Source organism: Agrilus planipennis, unplaced genomic scaffold, assembly GCF_000699045.2.
Source record: "Agrilus planipennis isolate EAB-ADULT unplaced genomic scaffold, Apla_2.0 scaffold4, whole genome shotgun sequence".
Taxonomy (NCBI): Eukaryota; Metazoa; Arthropoda; class Insecta; order Coleoptera; family Buprestidae; genus Agrilus; species Agrilus planipennis.
Genome location: NW_020442463.1, coordinates 3,036,559 through 3,058,927, shown reverse-complemented (window position 1 = coordinate 3,058,927; position 22,369 = coordinate 3,036,559). Strand labels below are relative to the sequence as shown.

General features: G+C 32.0%; 4 protein-coding genes across 8 annotated transcripts; 1 reads left to right on the top strand and 3 right to left on the bottom strand.

The window, feature by feature from the left end:
* Positions 1–1,032: 1,032 nt before the first annotated feature.
* On the bottom strand, positions 1,033–7,414 carry LOC108745181 (armadillo repeat-containing protein 8). 4 transcript variants are annotated; one of them, XM_018481300.2, is made up of 7 exons: positions 6,827–7,414; positions 5,948–6,769; positions 5,620–5,786; positions 4,880–5,124; positions 4,460–4,830; positions 2,379–2,701; positions 1,033–1,273 (listed from the first exon to the last, which is right to left on the bottom strand). In XM_018481300.2, exons 1-7 carry the CDS (start codon positions 6,887–6,889, stop codon positions 1,237–1,239), a joined length of 2,028 nt encoding a protein of 675 aa, XP_018336802.1. In that variant the 5' UTR covers positions 6,890–7,414; the 3' UTR covers positions 1,033–1,236. The 4 variants fall into 4 exon arrangements, with proteins under 4 accessions (XP_018336802.1, XP_018336803.1, XP_018336804.1 ...); XM_018481301.2 differs by having other exon boundaries at positions 4,460–4,818; XM_018481302.2 differs by having other exon boundaries at positions 4,880–5,100; positions 6,827–7,413.
* An 808-nt stretch (positions 7,415–8,222) lies between these two features.
* Positions 8,223–11,067, top strand: LOC108745156 (ankyrin repeat domain-containing protein 54). The gene is made up of 2 exons (XM_018481258.2): positions 8,223–8,989; positions 10,691–11,067. The coding sequence occupies exons 1-2, from the start codon at positions 8,426–8,428 to the stop codon at positions 10,859–10,861; spliced, it is 735 nt and encodes a 244-aa protein (XP_018336760.1). The 5' UTR covers positions 8,223–8,425; the 3' UTR covers positions 10,862–11,067.
* Positions 11,068–12,815: 1,748 nt separating this feature from the next.
* LOC112906570 (sphingosine kinase 1-like) lies at positions 12,816–13,628 on the bottom strand. Its single transcript, XM_025980905.1, has 2 exons — positions 13,509–13,628; positions 12,816–13,451 (listed from the first exon to the last, which is right to left on the bottom strand). Exons 1-2 carry the CDS (start codon positions 13,527–13,529, stop codon positions 12,816–12,818), a joined length of 657 nt encoding a protein of 218 aa, XP_025836690.1. The 5' UTR covers positions 13,530–13,628.
* Positions 13,629–13,742: 114 nt separating this feature from the next.
* LOC108745179 (sphingosine kinase 2) lies at positions 13,743–19,620 on the bottom strand. Of its 2 annotated transcripts, none has more exons than XM_025980847.1 (2): positions 18,696–19,620; positions 13,743–15,908 (listed from the first exon to the last, which is right to left on the bottom strand). In XM_025980847.1, exons 1-2 carry the CDS (start codon positions 19,416–19,418, stop codon positions 14,850–14,852), a joined length of 1,782 nt encoding a protein of 593 aa, XP_025836632.1. In that variant the 5' UTR covers positions 19,419–19,620; the 3' UTR covers positions 13,743–14,849. The 2 variants fall into 2 exon arrangements, with proteins under 2 accessions (XP_025836632.1, XP_018336796.1); XM_018481294.2 differs by lacking the exon at positions 18,696–19,620 and adding an exon at positions 15,966–16,284.
* Positions 19,621–22,369: the final 2,749 nt, after the last annotated feature.

Genomic DNA, 22,369 nt, shown 5'->3' with positions numbered 1-22,369 from the left:
GTAATAACAACTAAGACTCGCAGAATAGGACTCTCACATCGAAGCAATGCGCTGTTGCCAAATTTCTCAGCATGGCTTGTATTAGAGACGGCTGTGCTTGTATTAAAGACGGCTGTGCTTGTATTACAGACGTCGATGGGTTCGACCGATACAAATACAAAATCGACCGGCGCGAAATACCTATATAGCGGATAGTCCGTTATTTTTGTTCATATTTGTTTAAGGCACTTTCCAAATACATATCCCTGTTAGTACTCATCATTCATCAATCATCTTGTATTAGGTATAAAAAAAACAAAGCATTACAAATAGGCAGTTGTGAGTTAAAGAACTCCATGCAAAATGCATTTGATTAGTCAAAAAGTTGTATAAAGTATACTTTTGTAGGAATTCAAATAAGGTTAAAAATGGCCTGAATGGTAATTCTAATCTTTTTGAAACTATTATGTCAGTAACTTGCATAAAACGAATAATTTATAATCAAAATTGTATCTTGACCAACACCATAATAATAATAATTAAATTAATATTGTATTACCTATTATCAGGATATTTAAATCAATCACAACCATGTTCATAAATTCAGAAAACTTTTTATGTCTAACAGTAAACCATCCAATATTTCTTCGGCGTCTATATCAATTTTTTTTTTAAATTTAGCCTGCATTTGAATCTCCAATACCTACTTAAGTTGTACAGTAAATTACTTATTGGTAAACAAAGCAATTTTCACAATTTTTGGAAAGAAGACTACATTTTGCCTGTCTTTGAAACGGTGATGTACAATATAAAAACAATTATTGTATAATTTCGATTTTAAACACATTATCCAAATTCTTCAATGTTCTTATTGCGTATCTGTAGCAATTGACTTTTTCTAGAGAAAAACAATCACTCTACAATAACTAATCTAATGTTGCAAAGTAATTACATTCCTCCTCCTGTCAGTATATTGGAATTTAAAATAGATAAAGCCTTGATATGGGTATGAAAGAATTATAACACATAAAAATACGAGATAAAACACAAAAATCGATTTCACGAATGTATATTCTCTTTATGTTCAAATAAGTTATCAACAGATACAACAACCAAAATCACACATGTAAGTAAAATAAATATGGTAAAATATAAACGTGCTAAGACTTAGCTTACGATTGCAACAATATTTGTTTAACTAACAGCACTAGGTGAGATAAAACGGGTAATAATCCATTAATCAGTAAACGAATGCTTTCACAAATCCGTAAATTGCGTCATGGCTGCTTTTACTCTGAAGAAAGAAATAATAAAAAGACACATTATTGCTAAAGAAAAGTAAGAAATATACTAATCACTATTGTGCATTCAAAAACATGTTTTAAATAGAAAAGCTTTATAAGAGCTTAAGATATAGCCCCTAAATAGTGAGTGATAAGTTTTCTAAAATATATAGCCAACCAAATAGCATAGTCAGCTAAGTAAATATTGGAACTGGTTGCCGGTATCATTCTATTTATGTTTTTTATTTGCTTCAGAATAAATATTACTTATTTTTCTTCTAATAATTTAAAAATGTAATTAGCTCAAAAATGTACAAAAACGGCGAAATTGCACTTTTATACAAAAAGGCTAAAATATACTAGATTGGTGCAATTGTACCACTCTGGCAACACTGTTCGCATGCCGTAACAGAAAACAGCATAACGCTCTTTTATGACGACATGCCCTCTCTACGCCAACGCTCTAGACTCCCTTGTGCGTGTGATATACCATAGTTTCTTTTTATTTATTACCAATATTTCTTTATAGGTTTTTATTAATTATAAATTCTATTAGCAACCTTTTATAAAAATGAGACGCGTAATATTTCGGTATTTGAGGAAAAACTCGAAACCTATCGCCTTTAGAGAAAAATATTCTATACAAAAGTTATTAAGGTGACGATTTTAAAGGTAGAAACGTCTTTGCAAAAATTTTTTTCATTGTTTAAATAGGCAACATAGAAAAAGTTAGCCGTCACGGAACGACCGTCAATGTGAAATATAAAAGTTGATAATATAGAAGTTTTAGTTTCGTTTATACATATGTTATAAATATATATTTGACAGAATCTACTTTTGTACGTATTTTTATTTCTTGGAAACAAAGATCGTAATTGTCTAAATTTGAACGTTTTTAAGTTTTAACCAAAATAGTATTTATTTAATAATATTAACAATACAAATCGACGAATCTCTAAATAAGGGACTTATTTTTACATCACAAAGAATACTCTCCAACAGTTAACCATCACTTACTGTCAGAAAAACGTAACTATCCTTTTCTATTTTTTACAAAGTACTGTAAATCATCCATCTCATAGAAATTTATTAAATTTAAAATTAATGACTACTTACTTATCAAAAAGCAAACTATCAGGTGTAGAAACAAGCTGATGTAGTATTGTGAGTACTCCCATATCACGAAGTCGTTGCTGTCGTTCCAGTGCGCCCGCCTCTCCTCGACGTACCAAGTTTCCTATACAAAAGATAGCAGCGGTCTGAAGCCGCGTCGACGGATGTGTCATATAATCTGTTAGTTTCTTGAGTACATCCTCGTTCGCCATTATATAATCTTTTGCCCTTTCTCCATCTGCAATGTTCGCCAAAATGCAGAGTGCCTGTTCTTTTACATCGGGCGAATGAGGACCTTCCAGCACCAAAACAACAGCTTGCATTACCTTAAAACAGAACTCTATGAAAAGCAAAGAAATTGTTAGTAAAACAGAGACTATTGCTGCATCTATCCTCATGTTGCGATGCCATAAGAATTATTTATGTTTAGCAGTACACCATCCTTCGCTGTTTGGTCGCTTTTTATAATTTATTTATACTTCTATATATATGTCCCGAATAGGACCCTTGCTTTTCTAGGGAACTTGTTTCTGTGGTTACCTTAATTTGATGCAAAACAATATTAACTTGCCTTCACTCAAATTTCTAAATTTTCGTATAGAGTGACCCAAAAAGTACGCAATATACTCATTGCAATTCAACTTTAATCTAAGAATTTTTCAAACAAAACCTACATGTGATTTACTATAGTGTTCGAAAATAGAAAAAATAAGGTTTCGTTTAATTGGCAGCACAGCTAATTATGGGTCCAATTGAAGAAAAAAGTTATTCAGAATGCCAACATATGGCAAATGTTTTCTTTTTGAAGTAAAACTTCTTTAGGGACGTTGGGAGTAAAATCTCAAGGCCATGAAACGACACGTTTTGTGACGTTTTGTCTCGCAACGCAATAGCCTATGAGAATAGAACGGCGCGCATGCACATATCGGTATTACAGTAAGCTGTTAGTGACTGGCATCTCATATATTATAGTATACTGTATATTCACTAAACTATAGGGCTAAATTAATGTTTTGGTTATATCTGTGCAGTTATATTACAGTGTGTGTATTACAGTAAATGTTTATTTAAGAACAATGAATATTTATTTGGCAGTNGTGCTAAAATAATGTTTTGGTTATATCTGTGCAGTTATATTACAGTAAGTGTATTACAGTAAATGTTTATTTAACAACAATTAATATTTATTTAAGAGTGAGTATTACTATGTATTAATTCTAATTCCTTGTAGTTATTGATAGTTTACGGTTTCTTAAGCACTTGGAAAAATACTGAATTACATAAAAACGTATTAAAGTAATACTCCTTAGGTGGACTAAAGATAAAATATGTTGAAAAACAAATCCTAAAAATTCTAGTATTCTCTCTTTCGCCAATCATTACTTATTCGTTATAAAGGTATAGAGATCGCCAATGAAGTTTCACTTCTTTCACGTGTACTGAGTTGTTGGCTGACCTGTTTTATTTTTTTTTATTTTTTCGAGTCAAACGGCCCAAAAAGTTCGCAATATGCTCATTGCGACCAAACTGCAAGCTTAAACGAAACGTTTTTCAAACGAAACTTACTTCCACTTTTAATACAAGATCATCTATAGCATCTAAATTTAGTTTACTATACAGTGTTCATAAATAGAAAAAAGGTTTCGCTTATATGGCAGCCCTATGAAATATAGGTCCGATCTAAAATGGTTATAGAAAAAACTTGTCCAGAATGCCAAAAAGTGGAACTATGCAAAAAATGCGGTGATATTCAAATGTTTTTCGATTCAGTTCGGGTGACTCATAAGGTTCACAAAAGCCTTAACTGAATTAAAATGAATGAAATGAGACAAATTACTAACAACAAAAGGTCACCAGTGACATGTCTTTTGCCTATTTCTGATTTGAAAATTATCAATGCGAATTACGTGTCCACAAATTATCATTTTCTTTATGGTAATTAGGAGTTAGTTTCTATTCATTTGTCTTATTTATTTACCACAGTCTATTTTTGTTGTATTCTATTTTTGTAACTAAATTATTAATGTTCTTTAAATAGGTATCTAATAAATATATTATAGATACAATATATATTCCAAACAAACCTGTGATCCATGCAAAGCCATCATAGTATCGGTATGAGCTCGCGGTGATACCAAATTCCGTAATAATCCAAGAGTTTTCATCAAAACGCCAGTGTCAGAATCCGCCAGTAATCGAAATATCTGATCCGTACCGAGTGCAGTTAAAATTTGCGATTTGACTCTTTGTTCCGATTGAAAGGCCAGGTTCATCAATGCCCAAACGCCGTTCAAACGTAGCGATGCCTCCGGCCGTGTCGTAAGAGTTGCAAGCAATTGTACCGCACCTTGTTGCAACATAGGCTCCTTAGCCGGCGAAAATTCTAACAGTAAATTGCAAAGAGCAGATGATGCTGCACTAAGAAGTTCCGGGGGAGGTGAACCTGTCGCGAAAACTTTATTTTCCTAAGTGGAAAAATAAAAATTAAAAATAGTATTCAATACCTGTTAGAAGGGACATGAGAGGTCGCCACACTGAGTGATCTTGAAACGTGGTACGTAACTGCTGAACAGATCGACTTAGAGAATGTAGACAACGAACTGCTGCTAATCGAATGCCTTCGTCTTCATCTCCAAGACCTTCTACTACACGCCCCATTAGTCTGTTGGTTTCTATTATCCTTTTACGAATATCTTCGTCGTTGGCGCCTAGCGACGCAAATGCTCTGCAAATATCGACGGAGTTGTTTCTTCAAACAGTTTCCGTTATAACTTTCGTGCAATTCATTGAACTAAAGTAATTTATTATTTACCATTAAAAATTGGCAGATATAACGCTTAACTTTCTGACGTAATTTTATCACGAACAATAAATGTATGTAGTTCTTAAATAAAATAATTCTATTTTCATATCATATCTTCAATGGTAGTAACAACCTTACACACAACACTGAACGACTAAAAAACACCTTTTCACATTTTGAAACTTAACAATTCAATATACATACATATGTATCATTAACTTTAAAGTTACTAAAATGTATGCATAAATAATTTAATAATTTTAGTGTTTTCATTTTAAAGAATTCAAAACTTAAGTTCGATACTGTATTGTTAAATCCTTTTAATAAGTAAATAATACCTTCATTACATATATCGTCTTTGCCGTCAACTGTAATTATCTATTAACTAAATTAGTAAATAGCATTAGGTATTAATAACAATAAAAAGAATAAAATAAATACCTGAAGGCAGCTCTGCGTGCCGCTGTGTCTGAAGAATTAAGAAGATCAGTCAATGATCCTATTAGTTGATTACTGATGGCAGCAGTTTGTTGTAGTTCACTGTCAACTTCTGTTAAATATCCTAAATTTTCAGCAGCAGCAATTCTATATGGAAGTGCATGCTCAGCCTAAGAGATTTTAAACATAAATTTACCAGTTATATTACATTTCATACCTACTGTAATGTAATTTCTGGTAAATTGAAATGGATATGAAATATAATGTCCAACAAATGATCCCCCTGCATTGATAAATATTGATCTACTTATTTTGAATATCAATTACTTACTTGACAAAGCCTTACTAAACACGGCAAGGTCCTGTTAGCAATAATTGTATCAAAAGCACTTAAAGCCCCAGCCCTATAAATGTTTGTAAGACATTTGGATGCTTCCAATTGCATTTCAATTGGCTTGTCTCTGCTCAAAAGAGATACTAGTAAATTGGGAATCATCACATCATGATACACAGTATTTGCAACTTCTGCAGCAACTTCCTTATTCTCATAACACATCGCTGCTAAACAAGTCAGAGTTGGAATCCTCACAGCTATATGTTGCATACATAACATTACAGCAAGAACCTGAGGTGCACCTGCTGCACAAAGTGCCTTCTGCTCAACTGGTCCTTTACAAGCACAACTTAAAATAGTAGCCACACATGCCTGCCGTGGTATATTTTCAGATGGATTAACAAAACTAAGTAACTTTTGCAACTGTTGCAGTGTATATGTTGTACTTAAGGATCCTTTATCATGTAAAGCGAGAGTTCGTAAACAACACAAACAAACATCAATCAGTAATTTTTCATTTTCTTCTAAAATTTCAAGAAGTAAAGGAATTGTGCCACAATTTAACAGCAACTCAACATGATCTGCCATGCCTTTCGCTAGTGAACCGATTATAACCGCTGCTTCAAGTCGGAGATTTGTTTTCAAATTTCTATCCTTCAAAATCTGCATTAAACGAGGTACTATACCCTGTGCAATGACACTTTCCTTTTGACGATTTGACCCGATAACAGAATTTTTAATGCAAATCAAAGATTCTAAACATTTATCGGAATCTGGTGAGTACAAGTCGTCAATATAGGCTCGTGAACTCTCAACATTCTGAAAATTAAAAACAAAAAAATAACTCCATATTAAGGTTATATATTTCTATATTACCACAAAAGTCATAAAGGGCTGCATGCCTATTTGCATTATTTCCGATGTAACACCTTCGGACATTACTGATAATAAAACGATTGTTTCCTTTTTCAACGCATTAACAAATTATGTATTCTTAAATTTATTTTAACAACCATCATTTAAACACAACTTCTTGATTACTTGAATAGTAAAAAATAAATAACGTAGGAGACGTTTTATGGCGGTGGTTACAATAACGTCATTTGAACAAAAATAGTTTAAAATATTTCGAAAATTTTAATTACTTTAACAGATAAAAATCTCCCACATTTCAATACTTAAAATTGGCGAATGAGTCGTTTTATGCAAAGAGCTCTTTAAAGTTCAAAGTAGGGACGTCTATCCATTGTCTGTTTTTGGTATCCAGAAATGGGTTGACAGAAATGTCATGTTTCCTTTTCGTTTGTTCCTCCTCGAGGAGGCGAAATCTTCAAAAGACACACCTGAAGGTCCTACCGACTAATACACCTCCACGAGTAGGAAGATCAGCCTGGACGTTATATATCTCGGCGAAAGTCTACATGCCATGGATTAGACATATATATATACTTACGACCATAGACAAGAAAGGTTTATAGATGTAGATGAAGTACACGATCTTCTGCGCTATCTCTCGAGGGGAGTGTACACTAGAAGAGGAAAGGCGCGAAATTTAAATAGGCCAGAGTTTTGTTATAGCTTGTAAAGTCGTTTAAATGGTAAAGTTAAAATTGTTCAATTAATATTTAGTATCGTTTAATAGACGATTATTTACGTTTGTTCGATTGTAAATAATGTTTAAATACACTTTTCCAATGTTTTTATTGAATTTGCCATTAATATTATTAATACGCGTGCACCCTTGGAAAGTACATATACATTCACATCATAGATTAGAAATTATAAATCCGTATTCTATGATTCTGCATTCCCGTTGAGGTGCATTGATGTTTGAGATTATACGTTTGAAAGCACATGTCAATTAAATGAAAATATTTAAAAAATTGTAATTAAACATTGTTTATAATCAAATAAACATAAATAATCATCAAACAAACAATAATGAATATTAATTAATCGATTTCAAGTAAAAAAATCTTTTTTGTACAAACCGGGGGGGGAGCTAAATTGAGAGTGAAAATTAGTTTAATTTTTTATAATTAAACGAAAGACGAACAAACAATTATTTCGGACGAACAATTACGAACGAACCACGATTACAGACACTTAAAATTAAAAAAGTTAGAAAAAAGAAACTAGGGGTATAACTTTTCGGTCCTGAAAGTATTATGTATCACTAATCTATGGTGCTCTGTTCTCTAGAATTACAATGCAATGAGATCTATGGACAATGACTCACAGTGACTACAAAAACAAACAACTGACATTTACAACTGTCAGAAATATCAGCTGACAACTTGTTTTTATTTTGTTTATTTATGTGTATATACATATATATATTTATACTGATCCCGTTCGATGTATGTTGAAATTGTTGTATAAATAATTAGAGGAATTATTTTGAAAATACATTACAAACTATCTAAAGGAAGTAAATACTTAAAATAACTATCCGGCGCTCGAAATCGATATCTGATGTCGTCTCATAGTGACAGTGAATTAAAAGAGTATCCTTACACAGAACTAACACAGACCCGTTTCGATTTTAAGGCGAAAGCAAAACGTAAATTTTCTGGTAATTCTTCACTTAAAAGTTTTAAAAAATACTATGTAAAAAAATCAAAATCATTGAGCATTAATCAGCGTCGATTACTCACAGCTGCACAAACCAATAATACAGAAATGGTTCAAAAGTTGTTAGAATTAGACGTTGATCCAAACACTGCTGACATTCAATGTCGAAGTGCACTTCATTGGGCAGTAAGCAGAGACTATAGTGACGTCGTCAGACTCCTGTTGGACCATGGAGCTGACCCTAACCAACAGGACATAGTTGGTAACACGCCATTGCATCTTGCAGCATGTACAAGCAATTTACGAATTATAACTACACTTCTAAACGCTGGAGCCAATGTGAGATCTTTAGATATGGAAGGTAGAAATCCTCTTCAACTTGCAGAAAGTAAACTTCAAATTTTAAGACACAGTTGGAGATCAGGCACAATAGAGATGATTCAACTGCGAACTCAGCTTCAACAGGTAATATTTTTTATTAACTCCAAAAGGAAGTCAATAAAAAATAGGCGAGATAGGTTGGTAGGACACCTTCTCAGGCATGAAGGTCTAGTCAGAGACATATTAGAGGCAGAAACAGGAGTTAGGAGGGGTAGAGGTAGACCTAGATTAGATTACTGTTCGCAAATAGTTAAGGATGTGGGCTGTTCTAGTTTTAGGGAAATGCGAAGTTTAGCTCAGGATAGGAAAGAGTGGAGGTACGTGTCCAACCAGTCTTAGGACTGATGACCTTATGATGATGATGATGAACTCCAAAAAAGTAAATGTCTTATGTTCAATTTAAAAACTTATGATTGTGAAGTTTGTAAATTTAAAAAAATTTGTTATAATACAAAAATTTTAATGTTTGCATGAATTTGCAGAATCAAATTCAAGACAGTAAACAGTTTGAAATGAGACAATGACATAAAGTCAAAAACAACTCTTCATTGCAAAAGTTAGTTTTGAATTCACAATATATACATCACAGTCGATGGGTATAGTTTAATAAAAAGTCTGACGTTCCATAAAATATTACCAAATACTGAAGGGGATTATAACAAAGGACTAAATTTTTAGCATAAAACAAAAAATAACATTTTTATTACCAGAAAGTAATGTAAACGTTGTCGTAAAGGTGAAAGTTGTAAAGTATATTAAAACTAATATTTATGTTCTTTAAATGAATTTTGAAAATTCAAACTATTTATATTTATGATGACCTTAACTGCTATTTATGTATCTTCAACTATAATTACTAGGAGGCACAGTTCGTTTAGCATCCCATGCGTATTTGTACTACAGCAAAGATCAATTCGTCACTTCTGGCGTATTTTTCGGCCCAGTTTTTCTTTCCGTTATGCTCTTCTAATTGCAATTAGTTAAGATATGTAATATGATCATATTAGTGAAAATTAGCACAAATGAGCAAGCAAACATCACGGTTATTCCGTGAATATGTAACTCAATTCAACATACGAGATCAGAAAATTCGCGGTTTATTTTCATAATTAAACATTCAACAATGTAGAAAATTCGGAAGTCACTGATTCTTCCTTTATATTTTATACGGAAACCTAAAATATTTTTTTTCTGTAATGTTTCGTTTAACTTAATGGAAACTGCACTTTTCAAAATTTTAATTTTAGAAGTAAGGAAGGTAACTTATTTTTGACGCATCTTTCCAGCAGTATCATTCAATATACTATCACATGATCCAAAAAAAATTACATAACTAGAATTGCTCCTTCAAAACATTTCATGTACATACAGTTAACAATTCGCAAGTTAATGCGATGTTTCTAATTGTGAATTACAAGTTTTTTTAACAAACAGTTATGATAATCAATAATAAACTTTACTTCTGGTAATTGTAATTAAATTAATTAATAATTTAGTCAACCACTGTATGAAGATGTCACTTTAGACAAGCAATTAAAATTATCATAAAAACCTTTGTTACCATACTTAGAATGTTCAGTTTAAATAACTGAAAAAAAGAGTTCTTTAATTAGAACTCAATTTTAAATTACGGTAACCTTCTGAAAATCCATCTAATCTGATTATATGGAATTCATGCCTAATTATTTGGAACTAAACTCGATTAATTTTTTGGAAATATGAAACTAAAATATAACGTAAGCATGTTATTGTTACAGCAAGTTAAAACTTTAATGATTTTTTTAGATTATCGACATAATGATTTCGTTATGGAAGCACAAAGAAGCCGTCAAATGGGGCCATCACAGAGAGAATGTTGATGATTTAGAACTAATGAAGCATTCTATCAAGTATGGTGAAGAGGTTGACGACCAAATGACAAAGTTGTTAACAGAGCTCCAGGAATTTAAAATATAATTTTAATTTTATACATATATCATTACTTGTAATAATTATTATTTAAGGAGTTAAAACCTTCTAATGTGTATCTTATTATAACAAAAGTAACACATTACATAAACTTGAAATTTTATTCTTTTCAAAATATCAGTAACAGTTTAAAGGCAAATAACAAAACAGCCAACATTTTAACAACATATTTCATATGTGAAAGTAGGTAGTCCAAAAACAAATAGTTACGAAGTATATATATATCACAGCCCATTACAATCAATAGTAACAAAGCCACTTGACATAAAAAAGTAAATTTACACTGTACATAACACAACAATTTAGATTTTACAATAATCTTATTATATTTCTTCCTGAGAAAAGATAAATGTGAACAAAACAATTGCCACCACGTCCCATTACTTCCCCTAAAGACCAGTCAAAGAAAAAAGAAATGAAGAAACTTGTAAATGATTGCAATAAATACAACCAATCAGATGACATAAATAACTTAATTTTAATAAAAAAATTAAAGAGAGTTTTATATGAAACATACAGATAGTTATTCATTTTATTTCATTTAAAAAAAAATGAGGAATTTTCATAAATTTTTATGTACTTGGGAAAATCGCACCTTGTAAATCAAATTGTGATTTTTTTTCTGTGATTGAAATCGTTTTTTCTAGCCTTTTTTTTTAGTAAAAAGTGAATGTTACATTTTAAGGTGTTCTGTAATACCAAACTCAAGTATATCTTAACAGCATTTTTGTTTACCTTTAGGGCTATTTATTATTAGTATCTGCAATTTCCAAAAATAATAAGTAATAAATTGTCGCAATCGACCCCTTTTTACTATGATAATAAAAATTAAATAAAACGTTAATAAAACAAAATCAGAACATCGCCTATAAAGCTTGTATAAGTTACAAACCAAAAATCTTCACTTCACTTTTTTTTGACTGGTTTACTACAAATATAAACCATAACATTAGTATAACAGAGTATAAAATCAAATCACAAATTACTTAAATTTTACAAAGTTCGCAAGTACTAGGTAGTAACCTTACAGAGAGGATCCATAAAGAAATATCTACAATTTTATAACATAACAGTATAATGAAAAAAAAATTCTGCCCAAAAATATGCCGTCGTTTCTTATAGCTTATATACAGTACATATTGAGCAACGTCTGAAACTAAATGTTTTAAATACAAAAGCAAAGTACCACTACATATCTAATTAAAAATGGAATGTCATTAAATAGCACAGCAATTTTAAAAGGAAGAAAATTTGACATTGGCAAACTTGTCATTTACACAAAAATAATTTGCTTAATAATTTCCCCTAATTTACTAGGAAAAACTTAATTAGAAGCAGTGATTTATTTTTCAAAAGAAAAAGCATTTAAACAAGAAATATATATATACATTATTTATAACATCTTCTAATTAAGTTGACTACAAAAATGTACAATATTTTAGGCAATTTATACATATTATTATCTAACCCAAATAATATATTAGCCATTTTATTTAGCTACTGGTCCTAAATATAACCGCTTTCAAAGAACGAAAAATAAAAATTGTGTGAGGAACTTTAAATAAATAAACCGTAATAAATATTATGTATAATAGTTGCAATATTTTATAAACATCGAGCTAATACGTATCTCAACTATTACAAGCAGGCCTAGCGACGGGGGGGGGGGATTATGAGTTAGATGTATCTGCTCGCAGACGATAAAGCGACCCCTTGTAAAAAATTAGTTAATAAAATTAAAAATAGCAAATGTTTTAAAGCTACATATAATAATTTTAAAAAGACCACATAGGAATCAGAGAAACGAGCGTCAGCATTTTCTTAGCTAGGCCTGATTACAATTAATTTACTAATTGCTAAACAATTTGTAACTATCGCGTTTGTTTCATTGAAAATAATATTTCCTTGTGTTAACATAATCAAAGATAAAACAAAAAATGTTTTAAGCTGCATGCCGTATTTCAATAATTATNCTTCCAGTAGTTGACTGATACACACTACCAACCATAGAGAAATAGGCACTGCGGCGGGAAGCAGCGCTATACCATGAACCTAATCTAGTACGCATTTCTGCTGTTTCTAAAAGAACTTCATCAGGAAAATCCACGTTCGCAGGATCAACCGAGGTTTTTGTACTCATTTTTGGTAACTGTTGCTGTTGCCGTTCATCGAGAGGTAAGTAGGATACTTTTCCTGTATAACTACGTAAACCTATGAGTCGCGCTAGCGACCATAAGGTAAATCTCTGGCCACCAAGCATTCGTAAACTTTCGCTTTCGATATCAATATCCGAAAGCAAACCCCAACCTGCCGACAGGAATGAAAACATAATTTTGGAACGTGTCTCAACTCGAACAATATCCATCGGTTCAACATGTCGCTTCACTAAAGCTAAGGTAGCGGCAAGAGTTGGATGTGGATGATAAGGTTCAGAAAACTGGTGTGCGATGGTACGAGCAAGCCCATTTCCCGAACCACTAGGTATAATGGCAAAAACAATGCGATTTAGAACTTCCAACCAGTCGGGTCTTTCAAACACACCATTAAGGACCTCGAATAATATACCATCACCTCCCACCTATAAAAGAAAGTACTGCTAAAATGTAAAGGAAACAAATATCAACTTTATAATTACTGAAAACGTCACCGTCAACATACAGCTATTTCATCACGCTGAATGTGCGTCTTAAATAGCAATAAATCAGTACCAATAACTCCATCCGCCCCCTTTTTAATTAAAAAACTACAAAGTGCTTTTCAAAAGAAATCTGAACTCCACGAAAAATTTCCAATAATATACAGTGTAAAACATCTTTCATATGCCTATTTATTAATCAAATGCATTAATAATTAGGGGCTTTTGTTTTACTGGTTAGTATTTCAATTCCTTTTGGCTATTTTTTAAATCTATATGGTCAGTATCCCCTTTGGTGATCAGTATTTAAACATAAACAGTTAGTATTGAAATATAAATGGTCAGTATTCAAATAAAGTCAGTATTTAAATAAAAATGGTCAATACATACTTAAATGCAAGTGGTTTAACCGTAGAGATACAACAGAGCGCATAATCCTCATCTACCTCTATACTAACTCTACCGCAACACTAGGAAAGAGAACGCTGGCGAGAAGCCCATTGTTACGCATGCGTACTGTATAGTCGCAACTCTTGCTATCCCGTATCGATATAACGTGAATGCATTAAAAGCTATTTTACTCCAACCTTTTTGTTATATTTACTTATACATACTTTTACTTTTATCAAAGTGACTTGCAAATGTTTGTACCAATGTTTACTTACTTTTGAACCGCGCAAACAATTCCTCGCGTTATTAGAAACATTAAGTCGGGAATATCAGCTATTAAGGGTTAAGGGTTAATCTTAAACAAAACGATCAACATGAAAAATATAGGCGAAATAGGATATATAAAATGCAAAATTGATTAATTGGTATTAGTAGTGTCATATAATAGTTTCAACATTATTCAATCATCCAGATTGCGTAAAGTCAACTACCCACCGGAGCCGAAGATGATCTGCCGGGCCTGAGCCTCTCGGCACCATTCTCTCTCGCTTCTGACATCGCGCTAGCGGTATTTATGATACTGTTTCATTTTTTAAGATCTTGTTGAAAGATCTAGCACTCAGTTTTAATAGAAGTTTAAATATTACCATATTAAAAAAATAAAACGCATTTTTTGTCATCCCTTTTACTTAACTGTAAATACAACTTACCTACCGGAAAATATATTAGTAAACGAACTTTCTCCAATACCAATCCAACTAAAGTCGTAATGAGAAATGTGTGAATATGAAGCAATTAAAGGAAACCACTAAATATAAATCCGGGCTTCTCTTAAAAACTGTCCATCCTCACAAGAAGAGGTTCCGCTGATGATAACAATCCCACAATACCTAACGACGACCTCTTTTTGGCTTTTCTTTCCGGGTTTCCACAAACACCGGGGTCCTTCGATCATGGAACCAAAATCCGAGATAATCCCGCGAAAATTTCAGCCTGTATGGGGCCATATTCCACATGCTCACCATCCACTGTAATGTAACCTTGTTCACTTACATCTGGTTCGATGCGAAATGCCAGACAAGGTACCAGCTCTATACTTCCACTTGCGTCTTTCGAAGTTGCGTGTGCTCCTGTGCTTAGGCCCAGCAAAAAATGCAATAATTGCGATCGAGTTGCTTTTGCATGCACTATTAACAACCATATGATACCATCATTCAATTTAGATCGAGGAGCAAAAAGGCAATCTTCACCCAAATGACTTTGGTAGGATGCATGCACCATAACAAACTGACCTTCAAGACAAACCCAATTGTCTGGAACTGGTGCGGTCAGTGCTGCCACTTGAGACCCAGGACCATACACCAAAGGAGTCTTAGTGCCGTTTTCCTCATCCTCCTCATTATTACTTCCAGTAGTTGACTGATACACACTACCAACCATAGAGAAATAGGCACTGCGGCGGGAAGCAGCGCTATACCATGAACCTAATCTAGTACGCATTTCTGCTGTTTCTAAAAGAACTTCATCAGGAAAATCCACGTTCGCAGGATCAACCGAGGTTTTTGTACTCATTTTTGGTAACTGTTGCTGTTGCCGTTCATCGAGAGGTAAGTAGGATACTTTTCCTGTATAACTACGTAAACCTATGAGTCGCGCTAGCGACCATAAGGTAAATCTCTGGCCACCAAGCATTCGTAAACTTTCGCTTTCGATATCAATATCCGAAAGCAAACCCCAACCTGCCGACAGGAATGAAAACATAATTTTGGAACGTGTCTCAACTCGAACAATATCCATCGGTTCAACATGTCGCTTCACTAAAGCTAAGGTAGCGGCAAGAGTTGGATGTGGATGATAAGGTTCAGAAAACTGGTGTGCGATGGTACGAGCAAGCCCATTTCCCGAACCACTAGGTATAATGGCAAAAACAATGCGATTTAGAACTTCCAACCAGTCGGGTCTTTCAAACACACCATTAAGGACCTCGAATAATATACCATCACCTCCCACCTATAAAAGAAAGTACTGCTAAAATGTAAAGGAAACAAATATCAACTTTATAATTACTGAAAACGTCACCGTCAACATACAGCTATTTCATCACGCTGAATGTGCGTCTTAAATAGCAATAAATCAGTACCAATAACTCCATCCGCCCCCTTTTTAATTAAAAAACTACAAAGTGCTTTTCAAAAGAAATCTGAACTCCACGAAAAATTTCCAATAATATACAGATAGTCAGAGTTCTATCAGATATTTTGGCATACAATTTTGTAAGTGGCTAAGTAATCAAAAATTACTTACTAATACACACCAACGATTAATTACAAACTCTGTCAAACTTGCAATAAAATCATTTCATCATTGAAACATTTCCACTAAGATGAGAAACAAACAAAAAAACAGAATGTTAAAGCTTTAATGTAAAATTTAAAAATACATCACATTATGTTTAATAAAAATATTTTATACTTAATTTCATTCGATATTTCATAAACTGCATTCTTTACTAAACTATTCAATATTTACCTTTTTGTAATGGGTACCAGTTTTAAAAAAGGTAAAGATTTTGTGTATGTATACGTATATGATACAGCATAAGTATACCTCTTTTTTGATTACTTTTTGATGTTTTTGGAAAATTTTTGATTACTTGCACATTTATATAACATAATCTAATTACCTAGTTCTTGATTAAGTAATCCTATTTCCATGCAACGCAGCTAGTTAATAATTTAGATTATCGACTTTAGAAAAGGTGATATTTATTTTAAATTATAATTTAAGGAAAAGTTTCTTTTATCAGGAAAATGGCAAATGCAAAGTTGCAATATGTTAAACTACGTGTTTTCTTTTTACCTTCCTCCGTACACAATTGAAATTTTAATTAAATAGGACATTTGTGAATTTTGTTGTAGTTCCTCGAGTATATACTCAAAAACAAAATGTATGTAATGACATGTAAAACATCTTTCATATGCCTATTTATTAATCAAATGCATTAATAATTAGGGGCTTTTGTTTTACTGGTTAGTATTTCAATTCCTTTTGGCTATTTTTTAAATCTATATGGTCAGTATCCCCTTTGGTGATCAGTATTTAAACATAAACAGTTAGTATTGAAATATAAATGGTCAGTATTCAAATAAAGTCAGTATTTAAATAAAAATGGTCAATACATACTTAAATGCAAGTGGTTTAACCGTAGAGATACAACAGAGCGCATAATCCTCATCTACCTCTATACTAACTCTACCGCAACACTAGGAAAGAGAACGCTGGCGAGAAGCCCATTGTTACGCATGCGTACTGTATAGTCGCAACTCTTGCTATCCCGTATCGATATAACGTGAATGCATTAAAAGCTATTTTACTCCAACCTTTTTGTTATATTTACTTATACATANTTTAATAAAAATATTTTATACTTAAATTCAACAGTCTTCAAAAAATTATTAAAAATTAATTAAAAATTTGGTAAATGTCTAGATGATGGCCCCCACCCCCGAAGGATCGACAGATGAGGTCTCCCCCACCACTGTACCATAAAAAGTTCGTGGCGGTCTCACCCCCATAAAAAGTTATGGGGGCTAGATGGAAATAGGGGTAGGGGGGGAACGAAAGAGGGTGGTCACCTGAGTAAAACCCCATAAAAAATTTGCCGCGGTCTCATCCCCATAAAAAGATATAGGGGTTGAAAGTTGATTGTTTTGACAATTTACATACACTATAATTCAAATAAAATTCAATAAAAAAGGGGGTGGTCACTTGAACAAAACCCAATAACCTAACCTACCCTATTGATAAAGATATTTAAATAATGTTTTATATAACTTTCTCAATATTTTTATGTATTTTTCCATTAATCTTACCTTTGAATATTGTTTAAGAATGACTATATAAATATTTACAAGCCTAGAAATGTATAAAAATTGGCATATTTATTAACTTTGAACCTCTATAACTTTTTATGGGGGTGAGACCGCCACGAACTTTTTTTTGGTACAGTAGTGGGGGAGACCTCCTCCTTCGATACCCCCATCCTCACCCCCTTCGGGGTGGGAGTCATCATCTAGACCTTGACCAAAAATTTTACTAATCGGGATTCAAACGATAAAAAGATCAATGGCTATAATCCAATGTAACTTTTCATCTTTTAAATTTGCAACTAAACTGATTGTGAGTGCTTCAAATATGTTCAGAAGAAAGTCGACCTGAACAATTTTCAATTCAAAATACTTATAAATTATTATTTATGAAAGTAAATAAACAATTCTACTTATACATAAATCATTACAAAAAAACTTTTGAGCTGAGTTGATTGAGTATACTTTCAATGCATTTTTATATTGAACCTATATAATATCCTTCACACATATACCTGTGTACCTATGTATAGTATTGTGTTTCAATATTTCTACAAAAAAAGTAAAAAATTTTCAAAAAAAATTAAATATAAGCAATTATACATATTTGCACCTATGGAAATATGTATTAAAATAGTAGTATAAAAACGACACGGGTAATTATAGATAAACACAAGCTTTTACAAATTCTGTAGATAAATACTATATCCACAAAATTGATAATTTTATCAGTTTATTTTTAAAAAAATTTAATCATTCCTTACAGTTAATTAATTTTTACTTATAATACTCAATTATGTTATACATACAGATAAAACAATACAAAAAATCCTAGTGTCTCTTTTGTTCTGATAAAACGATAAAATGAAAGCAATTTTAAATGTACCTATACTTCAGTAAAGAAAGATATGAATAAATATAATTAACTTACAGCAACAACTGTGGTCCACTGAAAAACATTAGCAGTTCTCATAAATTCTCGAGCATAGTTTGCATATTTTGTTATTTGCAAATCATAAGGAACCTCAGCTTCTTGCAAGATAGGAACTACTTTTTTCTGAAAGAGAGCACGACCTCGTCCTGCTCCACTCTTAGGATTTAATAAAAACAGAAGTCTCCTGTCCTCTTTCAATGGAATAATTGCCCCAAATTCGAAAATATTCTTTTTCTCAATTGATTCACCATTTAATAGTTTCTTTATAACTGTTCTCCATCTCTGCGCTTCTTTATAATTATCCTCATACTTATCAAATGATCGAAAACGTAAAGTTATTATTGTTCGATCCCTATGTATGTTACTTCCATTATTTTGTAGAATGTATGCATAGATATACAAATAAGCACTTATATCTTCATCATCATGATCACCAGATTTTTCATCAACCACTTTAATAGAACTTGTTCGTGCTAAAGACTGACATGCACAACTGTTTTTCTGCTTTTTACTTCGTAAACAACGGCATCCTATTATATCATTAATCGAAATCAACTGTTCCTTTATTAATTCTTCGCTTTCATTTATTAAACATAACCCTAATTTTGAAAGTTTTACACGGAAGACTGATTTCTTCTTAGATAAAACGTAAAAAGTTTCTTCAAGCAACGTTTCACTTTGATTTAAATTTTCACATTTTTCTTCTCTAGATCCTGCCATATTTTATAAGTAACGCATTTTAAGTTCAATAAGAATTATTTAAATTACCTACTAGACATGAAATTGTTTTTGGACTTTATGTTAGACATACTGAACGTAAAAATTTACTAATTATTAACAACACATCAAAAATACAAGCACTAAACTCAACGACTATTATTATACTAAAATCTTAATCTTATCATAACTAAAATTAATCAAAATACTCGTTTTTTNAAGAGAGACGTATATAGAACTATATTTCTAATGGGCCATTGCGGCCGGAAAATTTAGTAGGTGTTATTTCTATGAGATGGCAGGACGGTCGAGAATCGACATTGTCGAGTTATCGGGCGGGCACAAGTTTCGTCACGTAGAAGTGGGAGACGTACCTACCATCTCCCTTCCGTATGAAAATTTCGGTTTATGTTGACAAACAGACCAAATATCTGAGTCACATAAAAAAAATATGGAATTGATACGCCTTTGACTATAAACTTTCACTAAAGATTTTAGTTTTGTATAAAGGCCATAAGACGATAAGCATAGTGAATCGGTCCCAGAGGTATATCTGGATTAGGGTTACTGTCGTCCCGCCACTTTGCATTCATTATGGAGAATAGAATACTCGGAATACTCTTTCTGTAAATGCTGAAGTGGCCGGAACGGACAGCAAAAGTGACACTACTTTGAACAGATTTGGATAATCAGGTTGTTCCGTAAATATGGTTCTGCTTTTTACTTCGTAAACAACGGCATCCTATTATATCATTAATCGAAATCAACTGTTCCTTTATTAATTCTTCGCTTTCATTTATTAAACATAACCCTAATTTTGAAAGTTTTACACGGAAGACTGATTTCTTCTTAGATAAAACGTAAAAAGTTTCTTCAAGCAACGTTTCACTTTGATTTAAATTTTCACATTTTTCTTCTCTAGATCCTGCCATATTTTATAAGTAACGCATTTTAAGTTCAATAAGAATTATTTAAATTACCTACTAGACATGAAATTGTTTTTGGACTTTATGTTAGACATACTGAACGTAAAAATTTACTAATTATTAACAACACATCAAAAATACAAGCACTAAACTCAACGACTATTATTATACTAAAATCTTAATCTTATCATAACTAAAATTAATCAAAATACTCGTTTTTTCATTTTCAACCTTGATATGGGCCCCTTTGTCTTGGCGGCCTTGAGCTTGGTTTCAATATTATTACTATTTATTATGTCATGGTAAATACATGGGTAAATACCAAAGTCAAGTTACAGTAATAGATATAGCCGGTTGATTTATTTCGTTAATAACCGGTTATTTTCATTCGAATGTTTTTAAATAATATGGTAATCTTTTAGGTGATGAGGTGTCTATAAATTAAATGTTCAAACACTAATTGATTATTTAGTCACAAATAAAATGATTTACGTTACAAATTTTCATGCTTTCAAAATAATTAGCACACGTGAAAATAATTTAAATGTATATTAAAAATTTAACTTTAATATTTTCTGTTGGCTAATGATAGGCAACCACCAGCGTCTGAAAGGAGAAGAGCAGCAAAATGTATAGTTATTTGTGAAATAAAGGTTTATTTAACTTAACACCAACGAAAATCAAAATTATCGTAAATTTTATCTTTTCTCTTCACAAACATTCACTACGATCAATGAATGGATTTCGTTTAATTAGCACGTAGTAAGTATTTAAACATCTTACAAACAAATATAGACAAAATAAGCAAGAGAAATTTATATTTTTGGCTATTTAAACCTATCTTCAACAACCTTATAAATAATTATGATTCGATATTTCATAAACTGCATTCTTTACTAAACTATTCAATATTTACCTTTTTGTAATGGGTACCAGTTTTAAAAAAGGTAAAGATTTTGTGTATGTATACGTATATGATACAGCATAAGTATACCTCTTTTTTGATTACTTTTTGATGTTTTTGGAAAATTTTTGATTACTTGCACATTTATATAACATAATCTAATTACCTAGTTCTTGATTAAGTAATCCTATTTCCATGCAACGCAGCTAGTTAATAATTTAGATTATCGACTTTAGAAAAGGTGATATTTATTTTAAATTATAATTTAAGGAAAAGTTTCTTTTATCAGGAAAATGGCAAATGCAAAGTTGCAATATGTTAAACTACGTGTTTTCTTTTTACCTTCCTCCGTACACAATTGAAATTTTAATTAAATAGGACATTTGTGAATTTTGTTGTAGTTCCTCGAGTATATACTCAAAAACAAAATGTATGTAATGACATGTAAAACATCTTTCATATGCCTATTTATTAATCAAATGCATTAATAATTAGGGGCTTTTGTTTTACTGGTTAGTATTTCAATTCCTTTTGGCTATTTTTTAAATCTATATGGTCAGTATCCCCTTTGGTGATCAGTATTTAAACATAAACAGTTAGTATTGAAATATAAATGGTCAGTATTCAAATAAAGTCAGTATTTAAATAAAAATGGTCAATACATACTTAAATGCAAGTGGTTTAACCGTAGAGATACAACAGAGCGCATAATCCTCATCTACCTCTATACTAACTCTACCGCAACACNATATTAGAGGCAGAAACAGGAGTTAGGAGGGGTAGAGGTAGACCTAGATTAGATTACTCTTCGCAAATAGTTAAGGATGTGGGCTGTTCTAGTTTTAGGGAAATGCGAAGTTTAGCTCAGGATAGGAAAGAGTGGAGGTACGTGTCCAACCAGTCTTACGACTGATAACCTTATGATGATGATGATGACTTATTATCGATTTTTCCCCAGAATATCTTTTTCTAGTTTTGCACGGTCACTGCAATGAGAAACACTGGCGACATTAATAGTAAGTGATAGTAAGTGTGACATCGCTCTAAACGGGTGAAAGCCGGAAATAATGACAAGTCGGTACTTATCTATAAGTGACAAGACTTCTATATAGACTAAAATTGAA